This window comes from Melampsora larici-populina, assembly GCF_000204055.1.
Source record: "Melampsora larici-populina 98AG31 unplaced genomic scaffold MELLAscaffold_45, whole genome shotgun sequence".
In the NCBI taxonomy this organism is placed as follows: Eukaryota; Fungi; Basidiomycota; class Pucciniomycetes; order Pucciniales; family Melampsoraceae; genus Melampsora; species Melampsora laricis-populina.
Window position 1 is genome coordinate 406431 of NW_006768809.1, and position 27782 is coordinate 434212.

Sequence of the window (27782 nt, forward strand, 5' to 3'; positions counted from 1 at the left end):
GAAAGAAGAAAATGGCAAGGGACCATTACATATGTACGGAATGCGAGGTGTGTCAAAGTGACAAATAGAATTTCAAAATTGGAAATTTCAGAATCCCCGGGTCAGAAATTGACAAAACTGGATTAAACACCAGATTTAACTCAAATACTGGTCTGAAACCCCCTGTATTGGGGATAAAACCAAACTTTCTGCCAGTTTCCCCTGTTTGCAAACCGCAACTCAAATTACAACCATTGACTTGGCACTTTGGCACAAATAATACACGAAAATTTCAAGAAATCAAATTTTCAACATGTCAAAATTCACAAACGTAAAAAACAACAAAACACACAAGGTCATGTGACCAGTTGTGGACTGGGATTTTGCTCAATGGTACACATAGTCAATATCAATGACTGATATTGCCATTACAAAATTCATTAAAGGCAACACAATCAAAGGACACAATGACAAACATGATCACTAGAGGACCACCTAAGCCTGGGTGGTCCATGTAATCAAATTTGACCACCCAGGCTTAGGTGGTATATAGACAACAGCCTTGAAGGCCTAAGACTAGGTGGTCAAACTTTATTAGATAGACCACCTAGGCTTAGGTGGTCTTTTTCTCCAGTCAAGAAACTGGAGAAAAAGCCCTGGAACTGGTCCCATGGTACTCTATCCAGTTTATTGACTGAAGAAGAGGACTAAATAAGCCTAGGTAGTCCTCCTATTAAACTTGGACCACCTAGGCCTGTTCTCCAGTCGATCGACTGGAGAAGAGGACCACATAAGCCAAGGTGGTCCTCCCATTGAACTTGGACCACCTAGGCCTGTTCTCCAGTCGATTGACTGGAGAAGAGGACCACATAAGCCAAGGTGGTCCTCCTATTGAACTTGGACCACCTAGGCCTGTTCTCCAGTCGATCGACTGGAGAAGAGGACCACATAAGCCTAGGTGGTCCTCCTAGTAAACTGGGACCACCTAGGCCTGTTCTCCAGTCGATCGACTGGAGAAGAAGACCACATAAGCCTAGGTGGTCCTCCTAGTAAACTGGGACCACCTAGGCCTGTTCTCCAGTCGATCGACTGGACAAGAAGACCACATAAGCCTAGGTGGTCCTCCTAGTAAACTGGGACCACCTAGGCCTGTTCTCCAGTCGATCGACTGGAGAAGAGAACTACATAAGCCTAGGTGGTCCTCCTATTGAACTTGGACCACCTAGGCCCGTTCTCCAGTTGATTGACTGGAGAAGAGAGCCACCTAAGCCTAGGTGGTCTATCTATTAAAGTTTGACCACCTAGGCTTAGGTGGTTTAGGCTGTGGTCTATGCTACCTTACCAAAGGTGATCAAACCATAAATAAAGGGGATTTGGTGGTCTTTGACTGGAGAGAGTACCTGGGGACTGGTATGTATACTTGACTAAAGCTGTAGACCACCTAACACTGGGTGGTCCAACCCTAAAACCAGGATTACGTAGCCTGTCTGAAGCAGCTACCTGGGGACCGGCGGTACACCCATACCAGTTTTCTTCAGTTGATTGACTGAAGCTGTGGGCTACCTAAGACTAGGTCAATCATGATTGTGGAAGAAGTAGGTTTTGGCTAGTATTGTTGTTGTGTGGTAGGTGTTATGTTTTGCCTTCTGTGCTTTTTTAAGTTGGCGAATTTTGACATGTTGAACATTTGATTCCTTGAAATTTCCACGTATATATTGTGCCAAAGTGCCAACTCAGCAGTCAAAATCGCAGTCGTGGTTAGTAAACCGTGAGAACTGGCAGAAAGTGTGGTTTTATCCCAAATACAGGGGGTTTCAGACCAGTATTTGAGTTAATTTTAAAGTTTAATCCAGTTTTGTCAATTTCTGACTCGGGGATTCTGAAATTTGTTTTTTGGAAATTTGATTTGGCACTTTGGCACACCTTGCATTCCGTACATATGTACCAATTGCAACCTCCTTTCTATCTTTCTGGGAAGTTATCTTTTTGAGTAGTTGAAGATCAATTATTTTGACCGCTTTCTGAGAAATAAAGGCTTTGAGCCGGCTCACCGCTGCTGAAAAATGAAAACAGACCCATTTTTGATTCCCCAGTAGCCCAAGTTCCAGACCAGATTTGGGGGAGCTTGCAATTGGCTCATATGTAATGAATATTTGCCATCATCCTTTTATTTACCTCCGAGACCTGTTTATTTAGGAACAAATCAAAGAATTCAAAGTAGTGTTTTTTGAGCCAATACAGGCTACTTCTCACGCCAGGATTCCGTTCTATGCGGTAAGTCCCTTGCTGGGGCTTGGGCCTTTGGCGAGGGACTTTGTTAAGTTTGAGTGCTTGCCTACTTTTTCTGGGTGGTGCCTAGTTTTTACAAGTAGGTTTCCCTAGGTTTCCCAGCTAGGCAGAAACCACCTTTTTACTTTGAGTACCGTTAATGCATTTAAAAAAGGACGGCACTATTTGGCGCCCGGATTTTAAGGTCTGACACCCGGTTGTCGGATAGTTGAATTTTCACACAGCCCGGTTTGAAAAACCGGGCTTAAAAACGGGGCTGCATGCGTCTTTTTTTGCATAGAATTTCTCACTGGCCTTAATCGTCACCATAAGTCTAAATGTTGTGGACCTTGGTACAACTCGGTATTACCCTGGTTAGTCATATATATAGCATATGACATGTAAAAGAAAGTCAAGTCACATTTGATTTTATTTCATGAAACTTATACAACTTTAAAACGAGTGTGATGAGTAAATGAATGTGATATGATAACAACAGAAAGAGACAGATGAACACAACACAAAAAGTATCTATTTACTGGGGCCAGTCTTGCCTAGTTCGGCCCAGGTGTGCATATGACCTTGATACTTTTCAATCCAACTCAACATCTTAGTATTCTCGAGCACTGCTGCATTGCGGTGCTTACCAAATACATCCGGTAAAGGCAGAACAGATGGGTCTTTGATCTCCAAGGCGACAAAATGAATTTTATTGACAAACACAAGTACAATTGGGGTTTGCGTGTTTGGTGTGGTGCAATAAGGGAAAAAAGTGTTGCAGTTTTCTTGGCAAGGATCCAACAATATGATTGGACAATCATAAGCACTTGCTATCACAAACCCCGTCCATGGCATTCGTAACCAGTAACGGTTAGAGCATTCGACTTCGTGGTGATCAAGTCGAATGAGTAGATCTTGAACTATCTCGGCAGCCGCTGATACCTGGCTCTGAGTCTTCATGGGACGTGTTGGAGTCGTAGATATAAGCAATTCATGATCTTGAGCATGCAAAGTAAGTTCGTCGAATAACTTCTGTCAAACATCTGAATATGAATTTTCAGAAAAAGAACCAATACTATGTGCAATAGCATAGTACAGTCAAACCTCTAAAATCCGGTGGGCTTGGTGGACGCCTTTTGGACCGGATAGCAGAGGTTATCGGATTTTAGAGTTGAACTCCCTGCTAAAAACCCAACTTGGTGGACCAAAATTTGACCGCATATCAGAGGTTATTGGATTTTCGAGGACCGGATTGCAGAGGTTTGACTGTATCCACAATTTCCAAAAGCAGGCGGGTTGTATGTTGACTTGATGTACGGTACGATGAAGGCAGGAAGCTGTTGCAGGATCCACTGATCTTGACCCGAGGTAAGAACATTTTCCCCAACATTTTTCTCGACTAATGTGTTCAAGTTGGCTTTGCTGTCTTCTATAGCACCTTCTTCTGACATCGGGAAAACTGCATTCCCAAAGACTCGGCTGGCTTCAAGTGTAATTCTGACTTTTGGATCACTTGTTGGATAGCCCAAATCTTTGGCGATGAGCAACATGGAAACTTTGGGAACCAGCACACGGCGAATGAAGAATTCAGGAGGAAAAGGGGCCGCTTTGTCGGCATCCAGTGCAGCGGTGGAAGATTTGGACAAAAACATTCTGGTGAGTGTGTTGAACAGGATCACAAATCCTCGTTGGCCATAGCTGAGAGGTAATGGAATGTGATTAGTCATTTAATCAAATAACAACTGTGGAAGTACCAGACACTTACTAGCCGGGGTGCTCCACTTCAAAACTCTCAAAGTTGCTATCCAAACTGAACATGTGTTGTCTTTGTTTTTTCCACTTGATTCTGATATCCTCCAGAAAAGGCAAAGAGGTTTGATTATTAACAATCTGCACAAGATAATCCATGTGCTCCTGAATGCGCCTAAGACACCAATTGATTAGTGCTACTTCTAATCAAGACTCAGCAAGATGAACTTACTGCTCTAGCATGCTAAAGTCGATTGTAGTTGGCTAACCTTCACGTATTCCAAAAGGTATCACGGCTCGTTCAACATGCTGTAGCTCACAATGCTCTGTAGTTGTTGGCCACTGAAGTATTACTGATCAGCAAGTCTGATAAGTACTTCTTCAACAAAGACATCACTTACAATCGCATCTGGCATAGCGTCGAGAATAGCTTTCATTGCCAGAAGTTTCTTGGATGGCTCTGACGGATAAGGCTCTTTGCAATATGGACACTCATTCGCGTCATCATCTTCCTGTGCATCCGACATACTGACATCAGAATGTGATTCATGATCTGATGGACTTGAAATAAAATATTCGACTGATGTAGGACTCTGAGGGGCCGCTTCTTCAAGAGGAATTGGTGCTGGTAAATTTGTCAGGGTTGGACAATAATTTGCACAATGTCCTGCCACCTTGCAGGTGCTACATTTGAAAACTCTCTTTACCTGAGGAATTGAAGTTGTCGAGAGTCTAGACGCTGAGATTGGTTGAGAAAAAGTTACAGTTGACTTTGACGACTGTTTGACCCCCTCAGGATCATTACAGGTCGAAGTTGAGGCTGGATTCGGTTGAGAATAAGACTCATTTGGTTTGACTGGTGGAACTTTTGAAATGGTTGAGACTTTGGAATTTTTGGAAGCTTCGGATTTTGAAGTCAAAGCCTTAGGTGTTTGAGAACCTTGATTTTGAGATTGTGAAGAAGATCCTTTTGCAGTCGAAACACGAGCCTTCTTGGCTGCCCTTGTAGCTTCTTTTTCAGCTTCCTTGGCTTCCTTGATTTCTTCTAACTCAAAATCTGACTTCCATCGCCCTTCCTTTTGAGAGGCACCAGGACGTTTCAGATTGTTTCGAGGCCTGCCACGGTTGTTTGTTTTGACAATTGCGTTTTGAATCGGAATAAGTGAATAGCGGCCGGTTTCTAGTTTTGAAAGTTCCTCATAGATCTTCCGGAGGGAATGTTCTGGAAGTTCAATGAGTTGATCTAACTTTGACCTGACAGCTTTCTTGAGGTCATCGAGACATCCCGGAGGGGCGACAAGGCTTGAATGCCATTGGGGATGAACCAGATCGCGCAATAAATTATCAGCCATTTCCAAAGACCGGGCTAACTCATGAGAGCATGGCAAACCCCAAGCACCACGAAAGGACTTGGTGCACGGCCGTTTGAATGAATCAGAAATGAGATCATATTGAGTTTTAATTTTGTTGAGAGCGAAATGAGTGACATGCCGATTGAGGTCTTGAAAACAACTGGGCAGGCTGAGGAGGGTTTTGTGGCTCTCAACACCAGTCGAAATGGTGATCTCCTGGTATTGTAAATCACCTGCGCGCTTGAAGGCCTTGAAACATGTAAGCAAGTCATTGTTACGACCATCTAAGAACCTTTTGAGTCGATAGTGGCCACCTTCCACCCAAGAGGTCAATGAATTTCCAAAATGAGGTGCTTGATGAGCAGTGAATAGCGCTACAAACTTTTCGGTTCGGTTAAGCCAGGTTTTCTCCAAGTAATCCAGGATATGATGTTGTCAAACCATGGTAGTTACGGCTTCAAGGTTTGCATCATAATCTTCTTTTGTTGAACTTTGCATAAATTGATTCCATAGTTTCATAAATTGAGTAAATTCGGGTCCTTTGAATTTTTTTTTGCAGTTTTTGCCGATGTTGTGATTAATGTGCCATATGCACAAGAGATGACAAGAGCTAGGAAATGCTTTGGCAATTGCATTGTACAAAGCTGGCTCGGCGTCCGTGCAGAAGGTCTGTGGTTGCTGAATGTTGGTGTTCTCGGTGTCACCTTCAAAGACAACAGACTTTAACTGTTCTAGAGCCCATACATATTGCTCTTCGACCTTGCTGTGCATGAAACAGAGGGCTATTGTAAAGGTTTGGTGGGTGTTGGTGGTGCCTAAAATGTGAAGGAGTGGAAGTTGTAATCTATTCGTCTTATAAGTGCAATCAAGGCCTATCACGGTAGGGAATCGACGAGCCATTTTGATTCCTTCCGGGCTAGCGATAAACAATGATTGAAGAGTGCCTTCTGCTGACGTGGTGGGGCAATATGCCCATTTAGCTTTGGAGATGAGATCAAATAAACCTTGGATTGGGGTTCGTCCGGCTAACCACTTATCACGTTGTCGATACAATGCATTCCGAATTTCTCTGACAAGAGGTTCAGACCCAGGAGCAAAATTCATGAGCGCTCGGATCTGGGCAGGCCGACATCCAGCAGAAGGGAGGTCCATCTGATGAAGAGCCTCTTCTGAAAACTGTCGATTTTTCGAGTGATAGTTAGGTTGATCAAATGGCTCGTGGTTGTGTTTGTGTTTGTCTTTGTTCTTCAAGTCCTGCTTCACGACCCATCGGTCAATAGTTGATAGGTAGTTGATGGAGATCTCGAAAGGACAGTTAGTCATTTTGGTGGAACTTTTTCGTTCCTTGGCAACCGAATTAACCTGGCGACCAAGAGAGCATCTGTAGTAAACTCAAACTTTTTGATGATGTTTGGTCTTGCCACTTTTGATTGAAATTCCATATCCTTGATGACGAGCCACCGTGTTCATGTACATCATACCACTTTTCAAATCCTTAAATTCCTTGCCAATTATGGGGGATTTCATGAGTCAAACAGGTTCGACACCTAACACAAGAGATAAAAGACAAGAAGGAAAAAAAGGAAAACAAAAGTTAGTTTTTGTTTGTGATCAATCATCAAACATTAATTTAGACTGAAAAACGTACCAATAGGAGGCCAATCCTCATCACGTTCAGCTTGAAGATCAAGGACAACAAGCAAGTCCTGATGATCATCGCCTACGTCTGGATTGGGATCTTTGACTGGTGTGATGACTGGATCTGGATCGTTGAGGCTTGGAGCGATGACCTGTGGGTTGGTTGATGTTGAACCAGTTGGTTTGATCACTTGCGCTACAACTGGTTTGACTGGTGCAGCAGGTTTTGGAGTTGGTACCAAAGATTGGACACTGGTGCTTGATGTAGCGTTGCTGGGGTTGTGTGTGTTGGTGCGGATGTGAGAAGACAATTCAAAAGCTTCGGATGTGGGGCTTTGAGGGGTTATCGTATGACCGCGCTGTGGAATGTCCGGGGGAGTGAAACGATATCCGTTTGAGGTTCAGTGATATGGGTGTGGTGGATAGGTGGGTGGTGGTGGATACATGTATGGGTTATAAAAAGGAGGATATTGCCAGTTTGGTTGATGAGGGTCAGTGTCATCTTCAGGAATAGTGTTCCTCAAATTCAAACTTGGATAATGATAAGGATTTGGCCAGTGATGGTGATGATGAGGGTACATAAAGGGATTGTAAGCATTTGGATGAAAGGGTGGATGAAGTCCAAGTTCAGCTCCCGGGTAAACAGGTCTGGGGGGAGTGATGGTGTTTGGCAAGACTGTTTTGGACCGAGGTGGTGGTGACAAAGGTGTAGTGTTGTTTACGGAGTTTGGAATGGCTGTTTGATGGGTTGAGAAATAGAGTTGATGGTGGAGGACTTGGTGATCGCAAGTTACCGTCAAAGTAAAGAATGGCCAGGGAGAAGAAGGGTTGGGCAAAGGGAGAGCTGGTATCAGCACTAAAGGTTGAAAAGAGTGGACATGGTGAAATCAGAACGTGGCTTACCATATTGGGAACTTGTCCAATTGTCCTTCGATGGATGCGGTTGGTCGACAACAGGTGGGTGGAGGTGGGTGGGGTGGTTTCGACTTTGACAAAAGGGGAAGTGAGAGGCGAAGAGATGAAGGAAGTGATAGCGGGCTGTGCTATCACTTACTTGCAGCCCGATTGGTTGACCAAACAGCCCGGAAACAAGGTGACAACGCCCGGTTTTGTGATGTTACAGCCCGGTAACAAAGAAATGGGCACTTAGGTGAGAGCATCCACAATCGTCTCGGTAAACAGCCTTGGTACGGTAAATTTTACCGTACCAAGGCCCAAATTCCCCACTCGTGTCCAAAATGCCCATTGGTACCTACTGAATCAGCAGAAAGTCGGTAGAGGTCTAGTAAATGTACTGGACCTCTACCGACTCGGTATCTGAAAATCTACTGGACTTTTACCAAGTCACACATCATGATCGATCACACCACCACCCCCAAAAAACAATACTATATACACCTCTCCTTTAACAAAACCATTGCTCACCCTCTTTCATTTTGTACTCATCACATCGATTGCCATTTTTATCAAGTCATCCTGTTGTCAAATTGATTGTTTACAACTTGATTGTTTTCTAATTGCTCGTTCTCATATTGATTGTTCTCAAATCGATCGTTCTCAAATCGATTGTTCTCAAATCGATTGTTCTCGATTCTTTTTTTTTGATTCTTTTTTTCAGATCCATTGTTTTCAACTTGATGGTTTTTCAAATGATTGTTTTTGAAATGATTGACTTGTAAATGATAGTTGATAAACTGTTTGTTCTCAAACTTCAACCCATCTTGAGCAATGATAACAAGTCAACTTGATGATTTGAGATTTGCAGTTTCTTTTACAGAGCACATGATTGTGGGACAGGGTCTATTCTGTACGGTACGTACCGTACAGAATGGTATGTACTGAAACGATAGTGGATTTCTACCTTTCTGTACTTACTTTTACTGTACTGTGAAATCTGTACAGTAAAATTTACTGAACTTTTACTGCAACGATTGTGGATGCTCTGATGTATAGCCCGGTTTTGCTGCAAGCTGCGGCGAAATTTGGCTGGGGCGGGTCCGGGTATGTGGAGATTTGGCGGGTAAAGCCCCAAAAACACCGGGCGTCGGGTTTGATTCGAGCGGGCGCCAAATAGTGCCGTCCTTAAAAAAACCCATAAACCCCGCACGATGGGACTTAGTTAAGTTTGATCAGAACTAGGCCTTCGCCCCGGCCCTTCTTGGCTCTCCCGAAGCCCGCCCCCGAAATTCCCCGGTGGAAAACATTTGCGAAAACTGGTCCCGGCTCCGACCCCGCAAGTGCGGGAGTCGGGGATTCTCCGCATTTCCGGGGGCGCAGCGCAGATTTAGCCGTGCAGGCCTCACTTTTAGCGCATTTTAGCCCCTCCAGCGTCCCCGAAGCCCGCCCCCGCAAGCTCCCCGTCATTCGTTTCTTCCCAACACTCATCCCGGCTCCCGACCTCGCGGGGGCGGGAGCCGGGGAGTCCCCGAAATCGCGGGGCCGGGGCGAAGGCCTAATCAGAACCTACGGATTGAAGTGATTTAATCATCACTTTGTAATTCAAGAGACAAAAGTACGAAGATACAAATAGATAATGACCCATGAATAAACTTCACTACAAAAAAAGTAAAGTTTGAAAAATGGTAAAGGAAGCACAAGACAAAAGAGTTCAGGGTTCCCTTTGCTTTAATATTCTCTGTTCAGGTTGAAGTTGTGAGTACCGGCCCAACCGACTTGGTTTCATCACCCTCTTTTTTTTGATAGGGACTACCCGTTTCATGTAGGGCTGGTAACCCAGATGAGTTTCGGGCCTCCATTCTCCGTATTTCTCCCACAACCTCTCCCTGAAAAACATGAACCTCGCATGGTCGTCGGGATCGCCATTGGGAAGCTGCAGGTGATCACAGTTGTCCCTCTCGTCATACACATAACGACTCTCGTCGTCAGAATCGTGATCCGGTCCCAAGCCCAATTTGATGTCCATGGTTTCACACATGATGAACTTGAACAATCTTGGCTGTTTTGGGGCTCGTCGACCCCTCTCCTGCAAACGAGCAATTTTATCGCTTGTGACCCCATTATTGAAGGAAGTATAAAAATTTGATGAAAGACACCAAACGTGTTGCTGCTGGTGTCCTAGCACAGATGTATGATCATCGCCGGGCTGAAGGAAGAAAAATTAGAATCGCGAGTCTGACGTAAGCCGTCGGATAAATTTAAAGGAAAAAAACAAGTCATCTAAAACGTACATAATCCTCTACACGTACGCTCATCCGCTTGGAAATCGGATGATGACTCTAGTGACCCATCCTATATCAGTTCGGAACGGTTTTACAAGGAGACAAGAGGCAAAGAACTTATTTCGAGACTTGGCAACGACGTGCGGCGGATTGCATTCCGTCTGACGAGAGTGGCCTAAATTATTGACATATTCAAGGTGAATTGAAAGTACAAGAATTTTCGTTAGAGTAGGAGTTTGAGCTTGAGGGATAGAAGGACATATTGATTAGATTGAGAAAATACGGCAGACAAAGAAGGTATTGAATCATTCCAAAGGCTCAAAAAAACGCGTAGATGACGAAAAACTGGACGAGATGGTCAACGGATTCTTGTTCAAGTTGATCATTTGCATAATACCTTCTCACTTTCAAACACACTTTGTAGGTCTATAGCCGTTTTCCAGAGAGAATGGTAAGCATGGATAATGTATGTCACCTCAGTTGTCAAGCAAATGAAACCGAAAGTATCATGCCACTCATGCTATGACTGGTCAAAACAATTAGTTTCCGAGTCCGCGCTGTCAGATAGGGCACCGGCCAATTTCATGTGCATGCGCAAAATTTCTGGCTCAACTAATCCCCTCTTGCGAACGCGCGGCCACAGCCAAATGGAGTCCTTTACTCCAAAAAATCTCTGGTAACAGAATCAGGGATCGACCTCTCATCAAGTCATTCTTACCAAGACGGAAGTATGTTTTTTTGTGCAAGTGCCTGATTCAACTGATTGGCTCTTCTTGAATAAAATACCAAATGAAGCGATGTAGATCATCGCCGCCTTTCAAGTAAGGACGCACAAAAAAAATCAAATTGATGATAACTGATAAATGTTGAACTTCACTACAAACAAACCAAATGATAGAGAGTTACAGGAGTTACAGTGCGAGATGTGGAAACAAGGTTGATTGATATCGAGAGAATGTAGATTACTTAGGAACTAAAGTGGGATAGAATGTCTTTGCGGGATTGTGCACAAGCTTCTCTATTCAGAATGAAGTTGTGAGTACCGGCCCAACCGACTTGGTTTCATCACCCTCTTTTTTTTAATAGGGACTTCCCGTTTCACGTAGGGCTGGTAACCCAGATGAGTTTCGGGTCTCCATTCTCCGTATTTCTCCCACAACCTCTCCCTGAAAAACATGAACCTCGCATGGTCGTCGGGATCGCCATTGGGAAGCTGCAGGTGATCACAGTTGTCCCTCTCGTCATACACATAACGACTCTCGTCGTCAGAATCGTGATCCGGTCCCAAGCCCAATTTGATGTCCATGGTTTCACACATGATGAACTTCAGTAATTTTGGCTGTTTTGGGGCTCGTCGACCCCTCTCCTGCAAACGAGAAATTTTGTCACTTGTGACCCCATTATTGAAGGAAGTAGAAGAAGCCCCCTTGAGGTTTTGATACGTTTAGATTATATGAGTGAGGCATTCCATCAAAGTTCAAAAACATCATATACAGAAGGGTACGTACAAGGTGAATTTCTGATCCCGAAGCTTCTCCTACGCTTGTGACTGGGCTTCCCCACGGTTCAAAGCACTATCATCATCAAGCGAAACGCAAAGCAAGTCAGTTGTGTACTATATCTTTTAGTATTGCATGGTAAAGATAATGAGTGACGGACCTCTGCATACAATTCATCGATGTCGATCTCATCGGAACTTTCCGGGTAAGAACAGCAAAGAGGCGAAAGAGTAGTGTCGGCAAAATCCGACTCCTCCACCTGAAGTCAAAGGAAATCCAAAGGACGATGAGCACATCTATAGAGTAAGATTTAAAAAGAAGTATATAGGTACCTTTCCAGATTGATAGCTCAATATTTGTCCTTGCTGCATTCAGCAAGAATGAAACCATGAGTCGAATATAAGAAGTTATATAGATAAAGACAAAAAAATAGGTTATGGAAGACTTACGCAATGTTGGGATTGTGACAATCCCAATCCCATCAGTTTGCAGCTCAGACGATCGATCTAAACATACATCATTGATCAGCTTAGAATAAAGTGACATGTCGAAATGAGGCAAAGAACTTACCGCGAAACTTCTTTTGGAAGGGCTACGAATAGCGTTCCTTCTAACTAGAGTTTGTTGGAATGTTGACATATTGAAGATGATAAGAGCGTATGAAAGTATGGATTTGGTAAATAAAGTGTATTGGGGTTATGAGGTTAAGAGATTGAGACTAGCGAGAAGAAGCAGCAGCAGGTTATGTTATTTGTTTTTGGAAAAGTTCTTAAATAATTCGATAAAGTGAATGGTAAGAGTGAGGGATGAAGAACCAGAATTGATGGTGAGGTACATTGCTTTATAGTAGGTAAAAAGCAGAAAACCATATCATCCTCACGACCTGATTTGACCTGAAGCTCAGCAGGATATGGTAGAAGGTTCAAATCAACAAAAATGCCAATGAGATCAGATTTCCAGTTAGTCATTTACCCAATTTCTGTCCAAGAAATCGAATCTGAACAAACCTTTTATAAATTATCATATCCCTAAGACCTGGAGATCACCCTTCCAGAAGAGGATGATAGGCACAAATCATATCACATTCCTTCGAATGCCTTGGCTTGCTTCCATCATGCAAAGCTCTTCAGCGTATCAAATTATCGGAGTCTCTTGTACCATCAGCTTAATATTTTACTAGTCTGAGAAATGCAACAAGGCAACGTCCGATGTCAATGACTCAATGCGATAATGGTACCTTCAACTGTACGATAATCTCGAGCAGACGTTATCTGCAGCAATTAGAGTATGGAGCTAGAAATCCGGAGCCATTTGCAATGATCGAGGTATCATCGTGTGTTTTGTCGCATGCATGAACAAACCGCATCACTTCGTAAACGAGTAATAATCCTTTCGAAGGTTACCCCGAATTGATTCTTCAACTGAAAATTTCCAGACAAAGGCCATGTCACATTCTCATTGAGCTCCTCCTTCCTCTCAATCCAACAATAAACTATATAAACCCATGTGATGTTTTCATACTTTAATAAGATTTCATCATCATCTCCTGATTTCAAAGGACTCGTGTATACCAATCTATGACCCTGCGTGCCAGGAATTTACCTTCTTCCCCCCCATAAGATGACACTTTCGTATCCTTGAAGTCAAGGTGATTAATTCGAGTATCTAAAACTGAATGCACATGTTATCAGTATGAGAAAAGCATAACTGACTATATTCACTGTGTCAAGCCAGCCTGTTACAACTATCTAGAATTCTGACACCTGATCAGAAGTCTGCTTACTGAAAAACTACCAACAGGAAATTTCATATCATTTCGTACAAGACGGCTCGAAGAATCTGATCACGAAATCATTAGTGATTTCGAGTCTTGAGTGTTATGATGATCAAGGCAGACATTGTATACCAAAATATAGCAAAAAATAGCTATTGCATTCTATAAATCAGCTACGAGAAATATAAGGATAAGATTAATATCCAATCTGATGCTTGTTAAAGACTATAAACAATCGAAACTCAAATCATCCAAACTTATAAATAAACTTTTCTAAAACGACTCGAGACTTTCTTGCTAAATTTTCTATTTGATCTTTTTCAACTTACTACCGAAAGTCAATATTATCAGTTAAAATCTACTCATGAATTCTATCAATCAAATATGTCCAGTATTCTCTTGTCCAAAACGAAAATGAAAAGTGATAATCCTAAACCCATGATGATGACCTCTACATCCATCTCCTCAAAATCGAATCAACATATACAAAACCATACAAAGAACCACAAAGTTAGGAAAAGAAAATGATTGATGCTCCATAACAAATGCATGAAAACCGATGGTCAAGATTTTTTAAACAGTCGATTTAACTTTCTTTCTAGGTTGCAGAATCGTAATAGCCGGTTTTTTAGGACTAATAGAATCACATTCTGCCGTTCTTTTCTTGGTTTCCAAATCTGGTTGATCGATTGTAAGTTCACTATGGATTTTATGAAACCCGCTTGCTGGTATACATGCTTGAATGGCTTCTATCCATGCTGAATAACCTGTACCGGCTGACTCTAATCGACTATAATCACAATTATGAAACTAGTACAAAAACAAAGGTGATCCAGATCAGTTAATCTTCCAATTACTTCATTCGGACACAGTATTTCAAGACTCACTTTTGACCAAAGCATCACCCAAAGATTCCTAGTAACTGATGAGCTAACATGGCCATTAGAACCTGATGATTTACTATCACCTTGATTCTTACTAGCTGCTGAGCTATCGATACTACCATTATCTTCATCATGATTCCCATTAGAACCACCGGTACCATTACCTATAGAAGTCGAACCCGAAATGACAAAAAAAGCTGAAACTCTTCCATCACAACACTCTTGTCTACCACCCATTCTTTCCCAAAACTCATCAACAGAGGTCATATTTAAAAATTTCCTTTCACGTATTCTATCTGATTCTAAACCAGAAGAAGAACGTTCATTTAACGAATCATCCCAATCACCAATTTCACCTGCAGGATTCGAAGAAGATCTACTTAAAGATTGTAAAAATCTTGCTTTTGGATCATCACAAAGTGCAGGAATCAAATCAGATAAAAGAAAATCGGTTTGGGTTGATACTTTTAATGGTGATCCGATCACATGATAAGGATGTCCGTATATCCAATTTTGATCTAGTTTGGGTAAGATTGCTAATGATTCTTCTCGATCGAATCCTGGTAAGATGTAAAACCGATGAGTTGGACCAATAGAAGAAGAAGGTTTAGATAAAACAGTTTTCCACCATTTAATCAATTGTTGATCATCTAAAATCCGTTTTCCTCTAGAATAAATCATTCCTTCTTGAATAGGTTTATCAATCGAAGGAGGAGCTCCATCACCATTGCCATCTTGAACATTAGAAGCACTACCTGGAAAAAGGTATTGTCCTTCACGAGCAGCACGTGCAAAAACATGGACTCTAAGATTTTCAATCGATCGATTTGAATAAAGAAAAAAATGTGAAATAAACCTTTCGGTCAAAAGTTTGGCTGGGGTTGGAAAAGGAGAAAGTCCAGTCGAATCTAATTTTGATATATAAAGTATACCAACTGAAGTGGTAGGTATCAAATAAAGACTGGCTTCAAGTGCAAAAATCGGAACTGTAATTAGATTTTTATCAATCAGATTAGTATGATAATTTTGAAATCTTTCTGCTAAGACGATTAGATAATCTGTTCTTGAGATTGATTGATTTGGATTTGTAGCATGTGGAAAAAGTGTATGAGTATGAAATGGTTTTGATTTGAGAGTGGTTAAGAAGAACGTTCTAGGTGAGTCTGTTTTGGTTTTTAAAGTCGAAAGTGAGTTTAATAATGATTGATGTAGTGTTGGATGCTTTTGATGGTTAGTGATTATAGTTGAATTTGAGTTCGTTTTGTCGTTTTTCTTTATTTCGTTATCCTCGTTTTGTTGATTGGTATCCTTCATATCCTCCTTGTTTTCTATCTGATCCATTTTGTGCTTCGTATCCTCCTTCTTCTCGATGTTATCCATTTTGTGATTCGTATTCGCCTTGTTTTCCATGTTTTCCATTTTGTGATTCGTATCCTTCTCGTCCTGTTCGTTTTCGATGTGATCGATTTTATCCCTATGGTGTTGTTGTGTCTGGTGAGTGGTTGTTAGTGGTGATGGTGGTGGTGATATTATTGATCGTGAAGAGTTGGCGGAGCGGTCAACAGCCAGTGGTCAAGAGTCAAGACTTAGCAATCGGTAAAGAGGAAGCTTAACTAAGTTCCTCGCGCGGCCGCGTCCGCACCCTCGAAGACTATTCTGGGAAAATTGATAGATTCTCATTCAACATTTCCTGATGCTGAGCAGCCTGAAGAATTTTATGCACTTCCTTCACATCCTACATTTGAGAATTTAAGCATACTTTCATCCAAAGTTCATCATCACAAACGCAAAAAAAGAGTATATCAATGTCAGAAATGCTGATATTTGCCTGATCAACAACGTGCCATCATCGACCTTGATGCATACGTACTTTGATTTGACTCAGACATCCAGTATGCGGCTAACGCAGCTTTTGTTCCAATGATTGCACAGCGCACATTGCAAGGACAGATCCACCTCGTAAAACGGTCCGAGATTTCCAAACTATGTACTCAAAAACTCTGAGCGTTTTCTTTTTCTTCTTCATCTTGATTTATTCACCTTGACCAATTTCCCATGGAGTCCTTTTCCTCATGCTACAAGACTATGTACATGATAATCTTTCGAATAGTAATTTCTATTCTGGAACATAGAGGCATCCATGTATATGTACTCATGAGGTCATCTCCGGATATAATCACTACTTGATGATCATATCTGCCAATGCAGACTCGCAAACAAAGGATCTTATGGGAATCTCATCAAAGGTGGCTGTGCCATTCCAGGCGGTAGCCAACCTCTATCCAATGCACAATTCTTTGTTTGGAAAATGTATGATCTCTTTTGACTATTGCTTCTTTGTAAAAGCTTGGATACTTTAAGGTGATCTTTCAGGGATTATGATCTCATACATACATCAAATCCTTCAAACATTCTGAATTTTCTCTTCTGTAGGCACATTCTATGCCATGTATACTTCTTCAGAGTGTGTGATCAAGCCCCTGTGTGTTCTTGTTGATCTTTAATCATGTTTTTTTATCATTTCATAATCTTTCTACATAGTTCTGGATTTCCTTTATCCATCATTTCAATACATCACTCCTGAGACTGAATTGAGCTATGGTCATAAATATTTTCTCTTCTTAATATCTATGATTATTGCAATTTTGGTAACCCGGACTTGGTGTAGCTTTCTGTAGTCATTCAAACATGAGTATCATCCCTTGAAATTCAAATGGTTGAAATGTACTTATGAAGACTTATAACTACATAGCAAAAGAACATTAATAAAACTATACATCCATGTATATACAAAAACCCACCACAAAATGAAGATAATTGTTGAAGTATTTCTGGCCAAGAAAGAAACACAAATGGCTATTGCAGCTCTAGAGGGTACAACTCAATACTTCCAGCATTTGTCTTCTCGAGGGGGAAGGAATTCAGGATCTAACTTTCCATCTGAAATGTATTCTAGAATGAAATGAAATGAAAGAGAAATCTGAAGTGAAGTACAACAGAGTACAAGTAGATGAAATATTTTAAAGCTTATCAGCCTCAAACTTACATTTCAAGCTTAACATTAGATTTGGTGGCCTTTGAGTCAATAAGGTTGTGTGTTTGTTTAGGTGGGTTTGAATGCTTGAACCTCAACTCTAGGCTCCAGACTCCAGAGTGTTGTTATCATAGATTTGGGTTCCAAAGCTCGATTGGAGATGATCTCTTTTTTTTTAGAATCAAAGTGCACATCGTTTGGAAGATGGATAGCGATGATGTCAGATGATGTCATGAGATGGAATCAGTTTAAGTTGATTTCTCCGGACATTCGGTGTGAGAGAATTGACCCCAGGAATGTTCAAGCTCGGGTTTGGTTTTAGATTGAATTCCGGGTAATCCATCGGTCGGGAAAGATTTAAATTCAAGTTTTTTTTTAAAATAATTTGGTTGATTGGTTGACTCCTGAAGTCTTTTAACCATCCCTCAACTTCTTGGATACAACCATTCACTTCCTCAGCAAGAAATCAAACTTTTACAATCTCAAGAAATAGGGCACCATGAAATCATTACAAGTCATCAATCATAACAATCAAGTAGATCATGAAGTTTATAGATTACATGCCGTTTGTTTACCTCAATCAGTTCATTCATTGAAATTAATCTTAAAACATGCTAAACTTTATGAAAGACATCAACCCATCAAAACAGATGATCCTTTAATCCAAATCCCACTCAACTTAATCGACACTTCATCTAAAAGTTTGACTCCAGTTCTACTTCCACCAAATCATCCCTTGGTTCCTCCACTACCACCTACCGAAGTGCCTCTAGATCAATCTTCACTACTGGGTTATCAATGGCTACCTGATCCAATCGATCCTCCTACTAGACTGAAACATCTTCCAGCTTCTCCTCTTATACGTGCTCTTCAAAGGTTTAATCAAAATCGAATCTCAAATGAACTCTTGACCGATTTTCCAACCTGGGAAGCTTATCATGACTTTTTACTCTTTCAACCTGGTGCATTCCTTTCAAAGCCTTACACCGATCTTATCAAGAATCAATCAGATCAAGACGCCTTTTTTAGATTGATTAGTGAAGAATTTCAATGTAATCATATCGCTAGGAAAGGATACATCGATCGAGCCGATCCTAAAAGACATCCTCATATCGAACCTCTTCATGGTGATTTTGGCAAAGGAGAATTCGATACGACATTTTGGACAAGCACACGTTTTCCAACCGATCATGGTCATATCACTTATGTCTGGGCTCCTACACAAACAATGTACTGTCGTGGAAACGCAATTGAGAAACGAAGGATAGCCAATCTTCCAAATGTGATGGGTAGAATAGTAGTGGATCTGTTTTGTGGGATCGGTTTCTTTACTTTTCCATATCTTCTTGCTGGAGCTCAACGTGTGATTAGTTGTGAAATTTCAAGTTGGGCTGTAGAAGGACTCAAAAGAGGAGCGATGGCCAATAATGTGCTAAGTTATGTTGCAGGATCACCATCAGAATTTAAACTTGATCAAGAGAGTGAAGATGCTAAATTATGGATTGTACCCTATCCGAATGAAAAGGCAGTCGAGATTTATAAAGGAAAAGCTACACATGTCAATTTAGGTTTATTACCAAGTTCGATTGAATTCTTACCTCAAGCTTTACTTGCACTTCAACCTGAAGGAGGTTGGTTACACATCCATGGAGAAGCACGTAGAAAAGAAGAAACCTTTTGGGTGATTAAAGTTTTAGATTCGATTAGATCGATTGGAGAGAATCGTAAAATCCATCTAGAAGGATTACATAGAGTCAAATCTATGGGACCTGTTTTGATTCATTGGGTAGCTGAGATTTGTATTGGATCTCCTATTAGGAATTCGAATTAAATTTAAATTGTTTGTCATCATGAAGAATTAATAAACGTATTTACTTCAATATATACATAATTTTGTTATAAAATCAAGTTTTGAGCTTTCTAACTTAATCTATTTCATTCCGTTCAAACCTGTTGAGGCGTCTTTTTCAAATGCTCCTTGGTGAGTTTTCAGTTTTCCTATTGAAGAAAAGTGAACTTAGCTCTCAATGACTTTAAGTTGTGATCATCCAGGATCATATGTCACTGGTTCAAAAGCTTTATGTCCTATTTGATTGTCACTGATGACTGCCCAGGCTACCCTGTTACAATCTACTGTCTCGAATATAAGGTGAGAAACTCCCAAGAGTGTCTGTATGATTGGGCGGTTAATAAGTTGCAAGAATGTTGATTTCTGAGAAGAGTCCCAGAATATCTTTGGTATAGGATTGTGTCTCATCTCACCTGAAGTTTTGTTCTTGCAGATTAGTGGTGATGTTAAATCTGAATCTTTACCAATTTTGAGGAGGTGTGATTGCTGAAGAGTTTGTTATATTGATCATCTCTTGCAACTCACTTGTATGTCATCTTAAGATCCAGAACATGACATGACCAGATGGATTTAAAGCCATGACTCATGAACATGATGACTTGAGTTATCTTAACAAAGCCAAATCAATCATGTCTACAATTAGAGAGGTTCAAGTTGGACAAATGCCTAAAATACAACTGTCCCTACATCAAAAATCTGCTTGAGCATTTTAGGTTTTAAACAAGAGCTGAGGATTACCACTCTAAGAAGCACACTGATTGCATTTTTTTGCATTTTGTTTCAACAAAAAACACAATTTTGAAGGGCTGGGAGACCCCAAAGTCTCAGACACTTTTTGGCCAACTTGAACCCTAGCTTAACACAAGCCCCACCAATTGCAGAGATCTCCCTGGCTCCAGAAGATGCCTGCACTCTAAGGAGGGACTTAGTTAAGTTAGACTTGAACCCCGCTCTGTAATTGAGAAACTTCATCAGAAGCTCAAATCAGAAATGGATGAGACAATAGCCACAAGAAGAATCACTTGATGAGGGCAACAAGAAGTTTTAATAATGGATGAGCCTTGAGGTGAGAGAGATAAGGAAAGTGAAAAAGATAATTAATATTTTTCCTATCATTTACTGATCATAACAAACAATCTTTTTGTAAATCCATCTCTTTTTCTGTTTCCACAAATATAAACCGCAACCTTATCACTTTCATTTCAATTGACTAACCTATGGTTATACTCGCACCTACACAGCTATTCTTCCGATGATAGTGGAGAAGATTCATGTTCAAAAGATAGAACAAACTTCACACGCTGGAAGGGAAAGATTCCCTGTCAATCGCCAATAGCGGGGTTCAAGTCAAAAATTCCCGGTAGGAATTTTACGACATCCGAGAGAGTTTCTTAAGACAAATTTTACCTAAAACTAACTTGAACGTCGTAAAAATGGTCTAAAAATACGCCACTACGTCTTATAAGGAAAAAAAGAATGAGCTTTGAGACAAAGGTACAGATGCTTGAAAAGGTTTGAAAACGAGTCAAGAGCGTTGATCTTTGAAAAATCAATCAAAAAAAGCCAACAAAGATGACCTGTGTGAAAAACAAAGACGTTCGTAAAAAAAAGAATGATGAGTTGAGCAAAACAGAGAGAGAGAGAGAGAGAGAGAGAGAGACACTCACAGTCTTAAGGCATCCGGTTTGATGTTGTCCCGGTCCCAGCATCAACAGTTCAATCTCTTGATGAGTTCAACCTGTTGATGCTGGGACCAGGACAACATCATCGCATCAACTCACCAAGTCCTTTTCAATCAGTTTGTTTTTTGATATACATACGATTTGACTTCTACAATGCCACGATTTTCCGAACGAGCTCAGATCATCCGGGATCTCACCTTAGCCTGTGTCTGGGAACATCTAGATTCAATGGATGGGTTTGCAGACTACGATGAAGCAGAGCCCGACTATCCCACCGATGGACAACTCTTGTATCCTGACGACCCTGCCGAGGCCGAGCTCTATGATGCAGTTTTCAGCCGAGAAAACGAGTTAGCTGAGTTACTTACTTGGGTTAGCGAAACACGATATCTTTCTCCACGACACAAGGCTCCACACGCCTCTCCGTTCAACTTAACCAACATGCTCCGTGAATGTCGCAAGGACTTTTGACAAGCGATGTGTACAACCCCTGAAGGATTTGAAGCCCTCAGAGATCTCATCCAGGACCATCCAAGCTTTGTCTCACTCAGCAACAATCCCCAACCTCCGGTCGAACATCAACTAGCTATCACTCTGGAGCGTCTGGGTAGTAATGGTAATGGGGCATCAGTTGGCCGTTTCTCACGGAACTATAAGGTCAGCCGGGGTCAAGTTATTAAATGCACTCGGCGAGTCATCGACGTAATCCTTGAACGAGGTGATCACTATCTGGCTTGGCCATCAGCGGATTGTCGAAAAGCCATCTCGAGTGTCCTACAACAAGACGGCTTCCCCGGATGTGTAGGTTTTGTCAATGGAACTACCATTCCTTTGTATCAACGGCCAGGACTGGATGGCGAAGTTTTCTTTGATTGCAAACACTCCTATTCGATCAATGCACAAGTTGTATGTGATTGTGATCGACGCATTACTTACCTTTATGCCGGCTGGCCTGGCTCTTGCTGTGATAGTACAGTCTATGCTAAGACCGATATGGCAGCTCATCAGGACAAATATTTTTCACCTGGTCAGTAGACATACACATAACTCAATTTGATATTTTCTTGAACTAATTGTCTTCTACTTTGTGTAGGTGAGTACATTGTGGCCAACTCAGCCTATATGCCATCAGACACAGTTGTCCCTTCTTACAAAGGACCAGCTGCTGAAGTTGTTCGAAACCGAGAATTCAACTGGTGTGTTGCCAAGGCGCGTGTTCGTAATGAACATTGTATTGGGATTTTGAAAGGACGCTGGGCATCGTTACAAGGACTACGACTGGGATTGAACAAGAAGGACGACATGCAACATATCCTCAAATGGATTAAATGCTGTGTGATCCTTCATAATATGCTTGCCAATCTCGGCAATGCATGGGACAATTTGACAGAACCAATTGTAGAGGACAACATCCAGCCACATCCTGAAAGACCCTTGGATGTTCAAGGCGCACAAGCTATTGAAAATGGAAGGTTGAAAAGGGAGAAAGTCAGAGATCATGCGGTAGCTCACAACTATCTCAGTGGTGTCCTCCCGATTGTTGATCCTCGCTTACCTGATCAAATTTGACCAAGTTTTTCCTTTGTAAATTGTAGAAAGCTTTTCTTTTCTCTAAAAGTATCAATGATCATGTCAAACATGTTTCTTTTATAAATTGTCAAAATCTTTTTAAGATAATTTTCATCTTTTCAAAGAACGTGTTGAACATGTTTCCTTTCTAACAAGTGTTTTTTATAAAAATTTCATCTTCATATAATCAATTGCAATTCAAACAGTGTTTTTACAATTACAAACAACCATCTGCTGATAGTAACTGTGATGATGGACACTCTTACAACTGCAAAGAATTAATATGAATCTCACAACTAACAACTATAAAAATACAGGACAAAAAATTAAAGCACAGCACTTTTTTTTATTGATTTGATGTTTTTTGATGACGAGCTTGATATGGATGATTATGAAAGGACAAAAAGCAGGGTTTTAATAAAGATGAAATTGATAAGTTGATTTCTGATCGATAACTTGATGTTAAAAGGATAAATTTTAGTTTAGTTAAAATGACTTGATTGAACTACAAATAACTTGACTGAAATAAAAGTATGTAAAACAAAATCAAGTGAAATAGAGATTGAAGTAGATAAGCTGGGAAAGATCGTAACTTCTAATGATTAACATGAGAATTTGGCCTGCCATGAAATGATATCATGAGTTGATAATTACATAAAAGTCAAGCTCGAAGTGGAAGTTGATTGCCTATAAGTGCTTGAGAACATAGTCAGATAATCAGTCCATTGAGCTGTTCAATTGTTGATGAGAATCAGAACTTACACAGGTGGAGGCGGAGGAAAGACCGCATCAATGTATTTTTGAACCTCTTCAGGGGTTTTTCCACCCAAGGCAAGGTCTCGAGCAAACTTGACACGTTCAGCTGCTTCTGCTCGGGTGTTCTCATTTGCAGTACGTTTATTTTCATCCAAACGGCTGATCTTGAATTGAACCTTTTCCCATTTCAATCGGGCCTGAGCTTCCTTGTTTTTGACTGCTTCTGAGGCCAGGCGCCGCTTGTTGATTTCCTTGATCTCGTCACTTCTAGCCTGGCTACCAGTCATCAAAGCCAGAGCGATAGGGTTCTTGACATCCTTGTTACGGACTGTTGAAGGATCGATAGCTGGTAGGGGATCCATTGAGCGAGATGCGATGTTTGATTTGCCCTTCTTGGATTTCGTCTTGGGGGGTCCCGAGATTTCTGAATCATCGCTTTGAGGACGGGGTTGCTTGCGGCTTCTCTTGTTGGATGATTTCTCGGATGGTTGTGTGTTCTGAACCGTATCACTTCCATTGCTTTCTTCATCAATATTCTCACCCATTATCTCATTCAGCATCTCATCCACACTATCTTCATTATCAGATGATTTCAAAGTGATTCGAGACAATCTTTTGTTTGCCGAGGTGCTGGATTTCTGAGGAGGCCGCTTTTGAGTTGTTTGCTTTTGCACTTTGTTCTCATCCACACTATTGATTGGATCAGATGATTTCAAAGTGATTCGAGACGATCTTTTGTTTGCCGAGGTGCTGGATTTCTGAGGAGGCCGCTTTTGAGTTTTTTGCTTTTGCACTTTGTTCTCATCCACACTATCAATTGGATCATCTTTAATTGGAAAGACTGCAACACCAAATTCACGACTTTCTTCCAATGTTGCCTTAACCTGAGGATCATGCCGATCTAAACTCATATCTTCAGCTATCAAACATGTAGCCGTTTCGGGAATAAGAACTTGTCGGAGAAAACTATCTGGACTGAGAGGTGCGGCTTTTTGTGAATCAAGGTGATGACGGAATTTTTGGTCTTCTATAAAGATATTCTCCAGTGTTCTTACAAAGATCTCATATCCTTGATATCCGTAACTGAAAGTCAGAATGAAATCCCAAGATTAACAAGGAGTAAGAAACAAAGGAAAGACAACAATAGTGAGATACTCACTATCCGGGTTGTTCCACCTCAATGTTTCCTAGCAGGTGATCTGTCACACTGTCAATTCGATTTCTGTTACACTTTTTTTCTTGCGCGTAATCAAAGTAAACAGATGTTTCGCTTTTGTTGACAATCTTGCTCAAGAGCTTTTTATGATTCTTGATACGGCTATGGACAAGCAAGATGGATCAGTATCACTAATCAATAGTAGTCAAGCAATCTCACATACGCTTCTAAACCGTCAAAATCGATTATGGTTGGCCATCCTTTGCTGATACCCTCTGGAATTACAAAACGTTCAGCCTGATGTAGACTACAAAAATCCCCTGTCTGAGGCCACTGAACGTTTGGTGTTGCCATTAAGGTATCCCTCATTTTGATCAGCTTACTTGACGGTGCAGCAGGGAGTGGTTCGTCACAAAAAGGACAAAGGTCTTCATCTTGTTTCGATTTGCTACATGAATCATCTGAGTCAGAATTGAATTTATTGAGAACATGATCTTCATCTTCTTCATTATCTTTGTCTTCTTCAACTTCATCAACTTCATCGTCTTCGCTATCTTCACTGTCTTTGTTATCTTTGTTATCTTCATTCTTGTTGTTCTCCTGGAAGTTTCCATCATATAATTGATTGTTATCATTTGAATATACTAGTGGCGAGACATTTTGTTGAATTCCACCCATGTAGTCACCACATATATAGCCAGCTGGAGGCTCGATTGGGGGTGGCAGGGGGCAAAAGTCGTAATCGGGGAAGTTGTCATTGACTGCAGCTGATGCTAAGAACCGTTGTAAGGCTGAATGTGATTCGTGTATGGTGGTTGGACAACAATAATCAGAGTCCGCGAGTGGTTGTCTTTCAGCCTCGGGATTGGAGTCAGGCTCTTCCAAAGAATTGTCCAAAGAATCTTCCAAAGAATCGTCCAAAGAATTGTCCAAAGAATTGTCCGAAGAATCAGAAAGTGGCTTGGATATTTGAGAACCGCCAATCCCAGAATCCAGGATTCCAAGAGCCGAGATATTTGGTTTGTCTTTGAAAAGGGCATCCATTTGATGGAAGCAAGAACACTTCTTTTCTAAAACGTCATTGAGAGTGATACCTTGTGCTTGCTGCTTTTCAGTCGTACCTGCACCAGTCCCACCTAGCCAGGTCTTAGTCTTAGAGCATCGTCTTTTGTAACAATCCAAGCGGTCTCGTAAAACCTTTCCGGTGAGCCGCATGACCTTCTTATTAGGCTGAGATTGGGAATGAGAGAAAACCTTGTTTCGTTTATTGTATTCTTTGTTGATGTCTTCAGCTAGGCCGTTGAGGATAGTCGTTGGGGTCATTGATAAGCCAGTCACCTTGGTTCGCTTGCCACCACCAAAGAGGAGATCGAAGATCTTTGGTTGAGAGATGTACGTGACTACATGGAGGTAGTTGGCTTTTTGAAAGGGAGGGCTGTCTTCGTGAGTCTGTGCGTCTTCTTCTGCTTCTTCGTCTTCTTCTTCTTTAGTTGAGACGGTAGCAGGAGCTTTTTGAGTAGAATTGGCAGGTTTTGATTTCGGCTTTTTTGATGAGCGTGAAGTTGAGGTGGCAGCAGGAGTTTCTCCAGTCAAGTCTTCATTGACATCCTGCGATTCTCGCAATCGAGAGGCCTTAAGAGATCGTCTGACCTCGCTCTGAGTGAACTTGCCCTTCTTCTTCCTCTTGGATCCAGATGCAGCACAATCAGCATCAATCTGGAGCAAAGTGCGACGGGTCCGGGCGGGCTGAAATGTGGAAAGGAGAAAAAAATCAACATATTGATCAACAGTTTCATGATGAGAAACAAAAGGAGGACAATACCTTTTTGGCATTTGTGGATTTGGTCTTTGGAGGCATCTTGAGATACCACAAAAGTACCCAGTGGGTGTGGATATCTATGAGATCGAGTTGATTTCAATAGATTTGAGTTGGGTGATTTGATCGAAACAAAGATCGACTTCGAGTTGAGACAAGAGGGTATTTGATTGATGAAGTGTTGATGGAAAAGAAATGAAGACCAGGCGATTCAGAGGTTTAAATAAAGATGATACTGAGATAGTACTAAAGCTAGTGACGTCCTAACAAAGCCTTTGATGTGAGATTGAAATAAATAGTAGAAATTAACCGAGTATATTGATTTGTTGCATGAGATTGATTGAAAAGGGCGGATTGCAGATGATATGAATACTGATAAATTGGATCCTTTGATTGGTTGGCGATGGCTTCTTGCAGTCCTTTAAGCTGATTCAATGATGTGTTGGTTTAATCAGACTGATGATGGGTCTCAAATCCGGTTGAGACCAATCACAAGTCACAAGGAATTGGTTTCTTGAGTCCGTTCAAGTTTCCAGAGACCTTGTTCTATGATCCTGATGATTGATAGATAGTTGATTTGATCGATGAGTTGTTGAAGCAATGAGGTAGGTGATCATTCTTTTTGTGGTGAGGTATTGTATAGTGCCACCGATCTCAACGGCGATACTCACATAGTTGTCACTCCGACTGTCCCACAGCTGTGACATCCAAGTGTCACAGAGCAATACAGGGAGCTTCTTGGCTCCAACCCGTCCGCCCAAAGTCACTTATCTCTGTTGCTATGTGTTCAAGAAGAGAGAAAAAGTACAGAGTAGACAGTTTGAAGACAAAAAAAGAGATTGACAACCGCTGTTTTTTTTGACAGGACGGTTGAAGACAAAAAAAGTGGATGACAACCGCTTGATTGTTTTGAAAAAGATGGTTGTACAGTTGCTCCAGTCTAGTCACGACCAGACTCGCTCTGCAAAATCGAAATTTGATTACACAAGTTTACACACTGAACTCTTACTTACAAATCATGTGTAAAAAGTCATTTTTGGGCTCTAAGGGGGGTGTTTGTGTCAGAAATGACTTGGTGAGTCAATCTGCTTGGCCAATTTTTATTTTATTTTTACAAACCTCCAACATTTGGGTCTAGGTACCTAATGGACCTAATATTAAGTCCTTAAGTACCTTACTTAAGTATTTAAATCCTTAGGTAGCCACTTAAGCTGTCACTTATGTACCTTAAGTAAGTAGGTGGAGCACCTCTCATCACAACTCCTGGGGTACAGAACAGCATAGACTTGTATTTTTACAATACAAGGGTGAAGTATGCAGTGATAGAGTGAAGAAAAAGAACTTTCACTGAAAAAAACCCCTGCAAAATTTTTTTTGGGTATTACTGGGACCCCCCAACATTTGGGTCCCGGGGCCGGGGCCAGGGCCGGGCTCTGGTCGTGACTAGACTGGAGCAACTGTAGGCAATCTTACCCGCCCCTTTTTTTTTCCAAAAGACGGTATTTTTTTCTTGATCCGAAAAAAGGAAGGTCTTAAAAATTATAAGCGATGTCGTATAATTTTAGACCTCGCGAGTAGCTCTAAAGCTACTCGCAAGT

At 41.2% G+C, this 27782-nt stretch overlaps 6 protein-coding genes across 6 annotated transcripts; 2 read left to right on the forward strand and 4 right to left on the reverse strand.

Moving 5' to 3' along the window:
- Nucleotides 1–7100: 7100 nt before the first annotated feature.
- On the forward strand, nucleotides 7101–7730 carry MELLADRAFT_110555 (uncharacterized protein; the record flags this gene model as incomplete). Its single annotated transcript, XM_007414683.1, has 3 exons — nucleotides 7101–7267; nucleotides 7413–7477; nucleotides 7633–7730. 3 exons carry the CDS (start codon nucleotides 7101–7103, stop codon nucleotides 7728–7730), a joined length of 330 nt encoding a protein of 109 aa, XP_007414745.1.
- A 1864-nt stretch (nucleotides 7731–9594) lies between these two features.
- On the reverse strand, nucleotides 9595–9921 carry MELLADRAFT_66683 (uncharacterized protein; the record flags this gene model as incomplete). Its single annotated transcript, XM_007414759.1, has 1 exon — nucleotides 9595–9921. The coding sequence occupies one exon, from the start codon at nucleotides 9919–9921 to the stop codon at nucleotides 9595–9597; it is 327 nt and encodes a 108-aa protein (XP_007414821.1).
- Nucleotides 9922–11183: 1262 nt separating this feature from the next.
- Nucleotides 11184–12303, reverse strand: MELLADRAFT_91761 (uncharacterized protein; the record flags this gene model as incomplete). Its single annotated transcript, XM_007414758.1, has 6 exons — nucleotides 11184–11591; nucleotides 11674–11739; nucleotides 11825–11923; nucleotides 11997–12029; nucleotides 12114–12170; nucleotides 12235–12303. The coding sequence occupies 6 exons, from the start codon at nucleotides 12301–12303 to the stop codon at nucleotides 11184–11186; spliced, it is 732 nt and encodes a 243-aa protein (XP_007414820.1).
- A 1265-nt stretch (nucleotides 12304–13568) lies between these two features.
- Nucleotides 13569–15741, reverse strand: MELLADRAFT_117668 (uncharacterized protein; the record flags this gene model as incomplete). The annotated part of the gene is made up of 3 exons (XM_007414757.1): nucleotides 13569–14248; nucleotides 14326–14989; nucleotides 15179–15741. The coding sequence occupies 3 exons, from the start codon at nucleotides 15739–15741 to the stop codon at nucleotides 14012–14014; spliced, it is 1464 nt and encodes a 487-aa protein (XP_007414819.1).
- Nucleotides 15742–17855: 2114 nt separating this feature from the next.
- On the forward strand, nucleotides 17856–19187 carry MELLADRAFT_110558 (uncharacterized protein; the record flags this gene model as incomplete). Its single annotated transcript, XM_007414684.1, has 1 exon — nucleotides 17856–19187. One exon carries the CDS (start codon nucleotides 17856–17858, stop codon nucleotides 19185–19187), a length of 1332 nt encoding a protein of 443 aa, XP_007414746.1.
- A 3919-nt stretch (nucleotides 19188–23106) lies between these two features.
- On the reverse strand, nucleotides 23107–25027 carry MELLADRAFT_110559 (uncharacterized protein; the record flags this gene model as incomplete). The annotated part of the gene is made up of 4 exons (XM_007414756.1): nucleotides 23107–23143; nucleotides 23219–23388; nucleotides 23716–23902; nucleotides 25014–25027. The coding sequence occupies 4 exons, from the start codon at nucleotides 25025–25027 to the stop codon at nucleotides 23107–23109; spliced, it is 408 nt and encodes a 135-aa protein (XP_007414818.1).
- Nucleotides 25028–27782: the final 2755 nt, after the last annotated feature.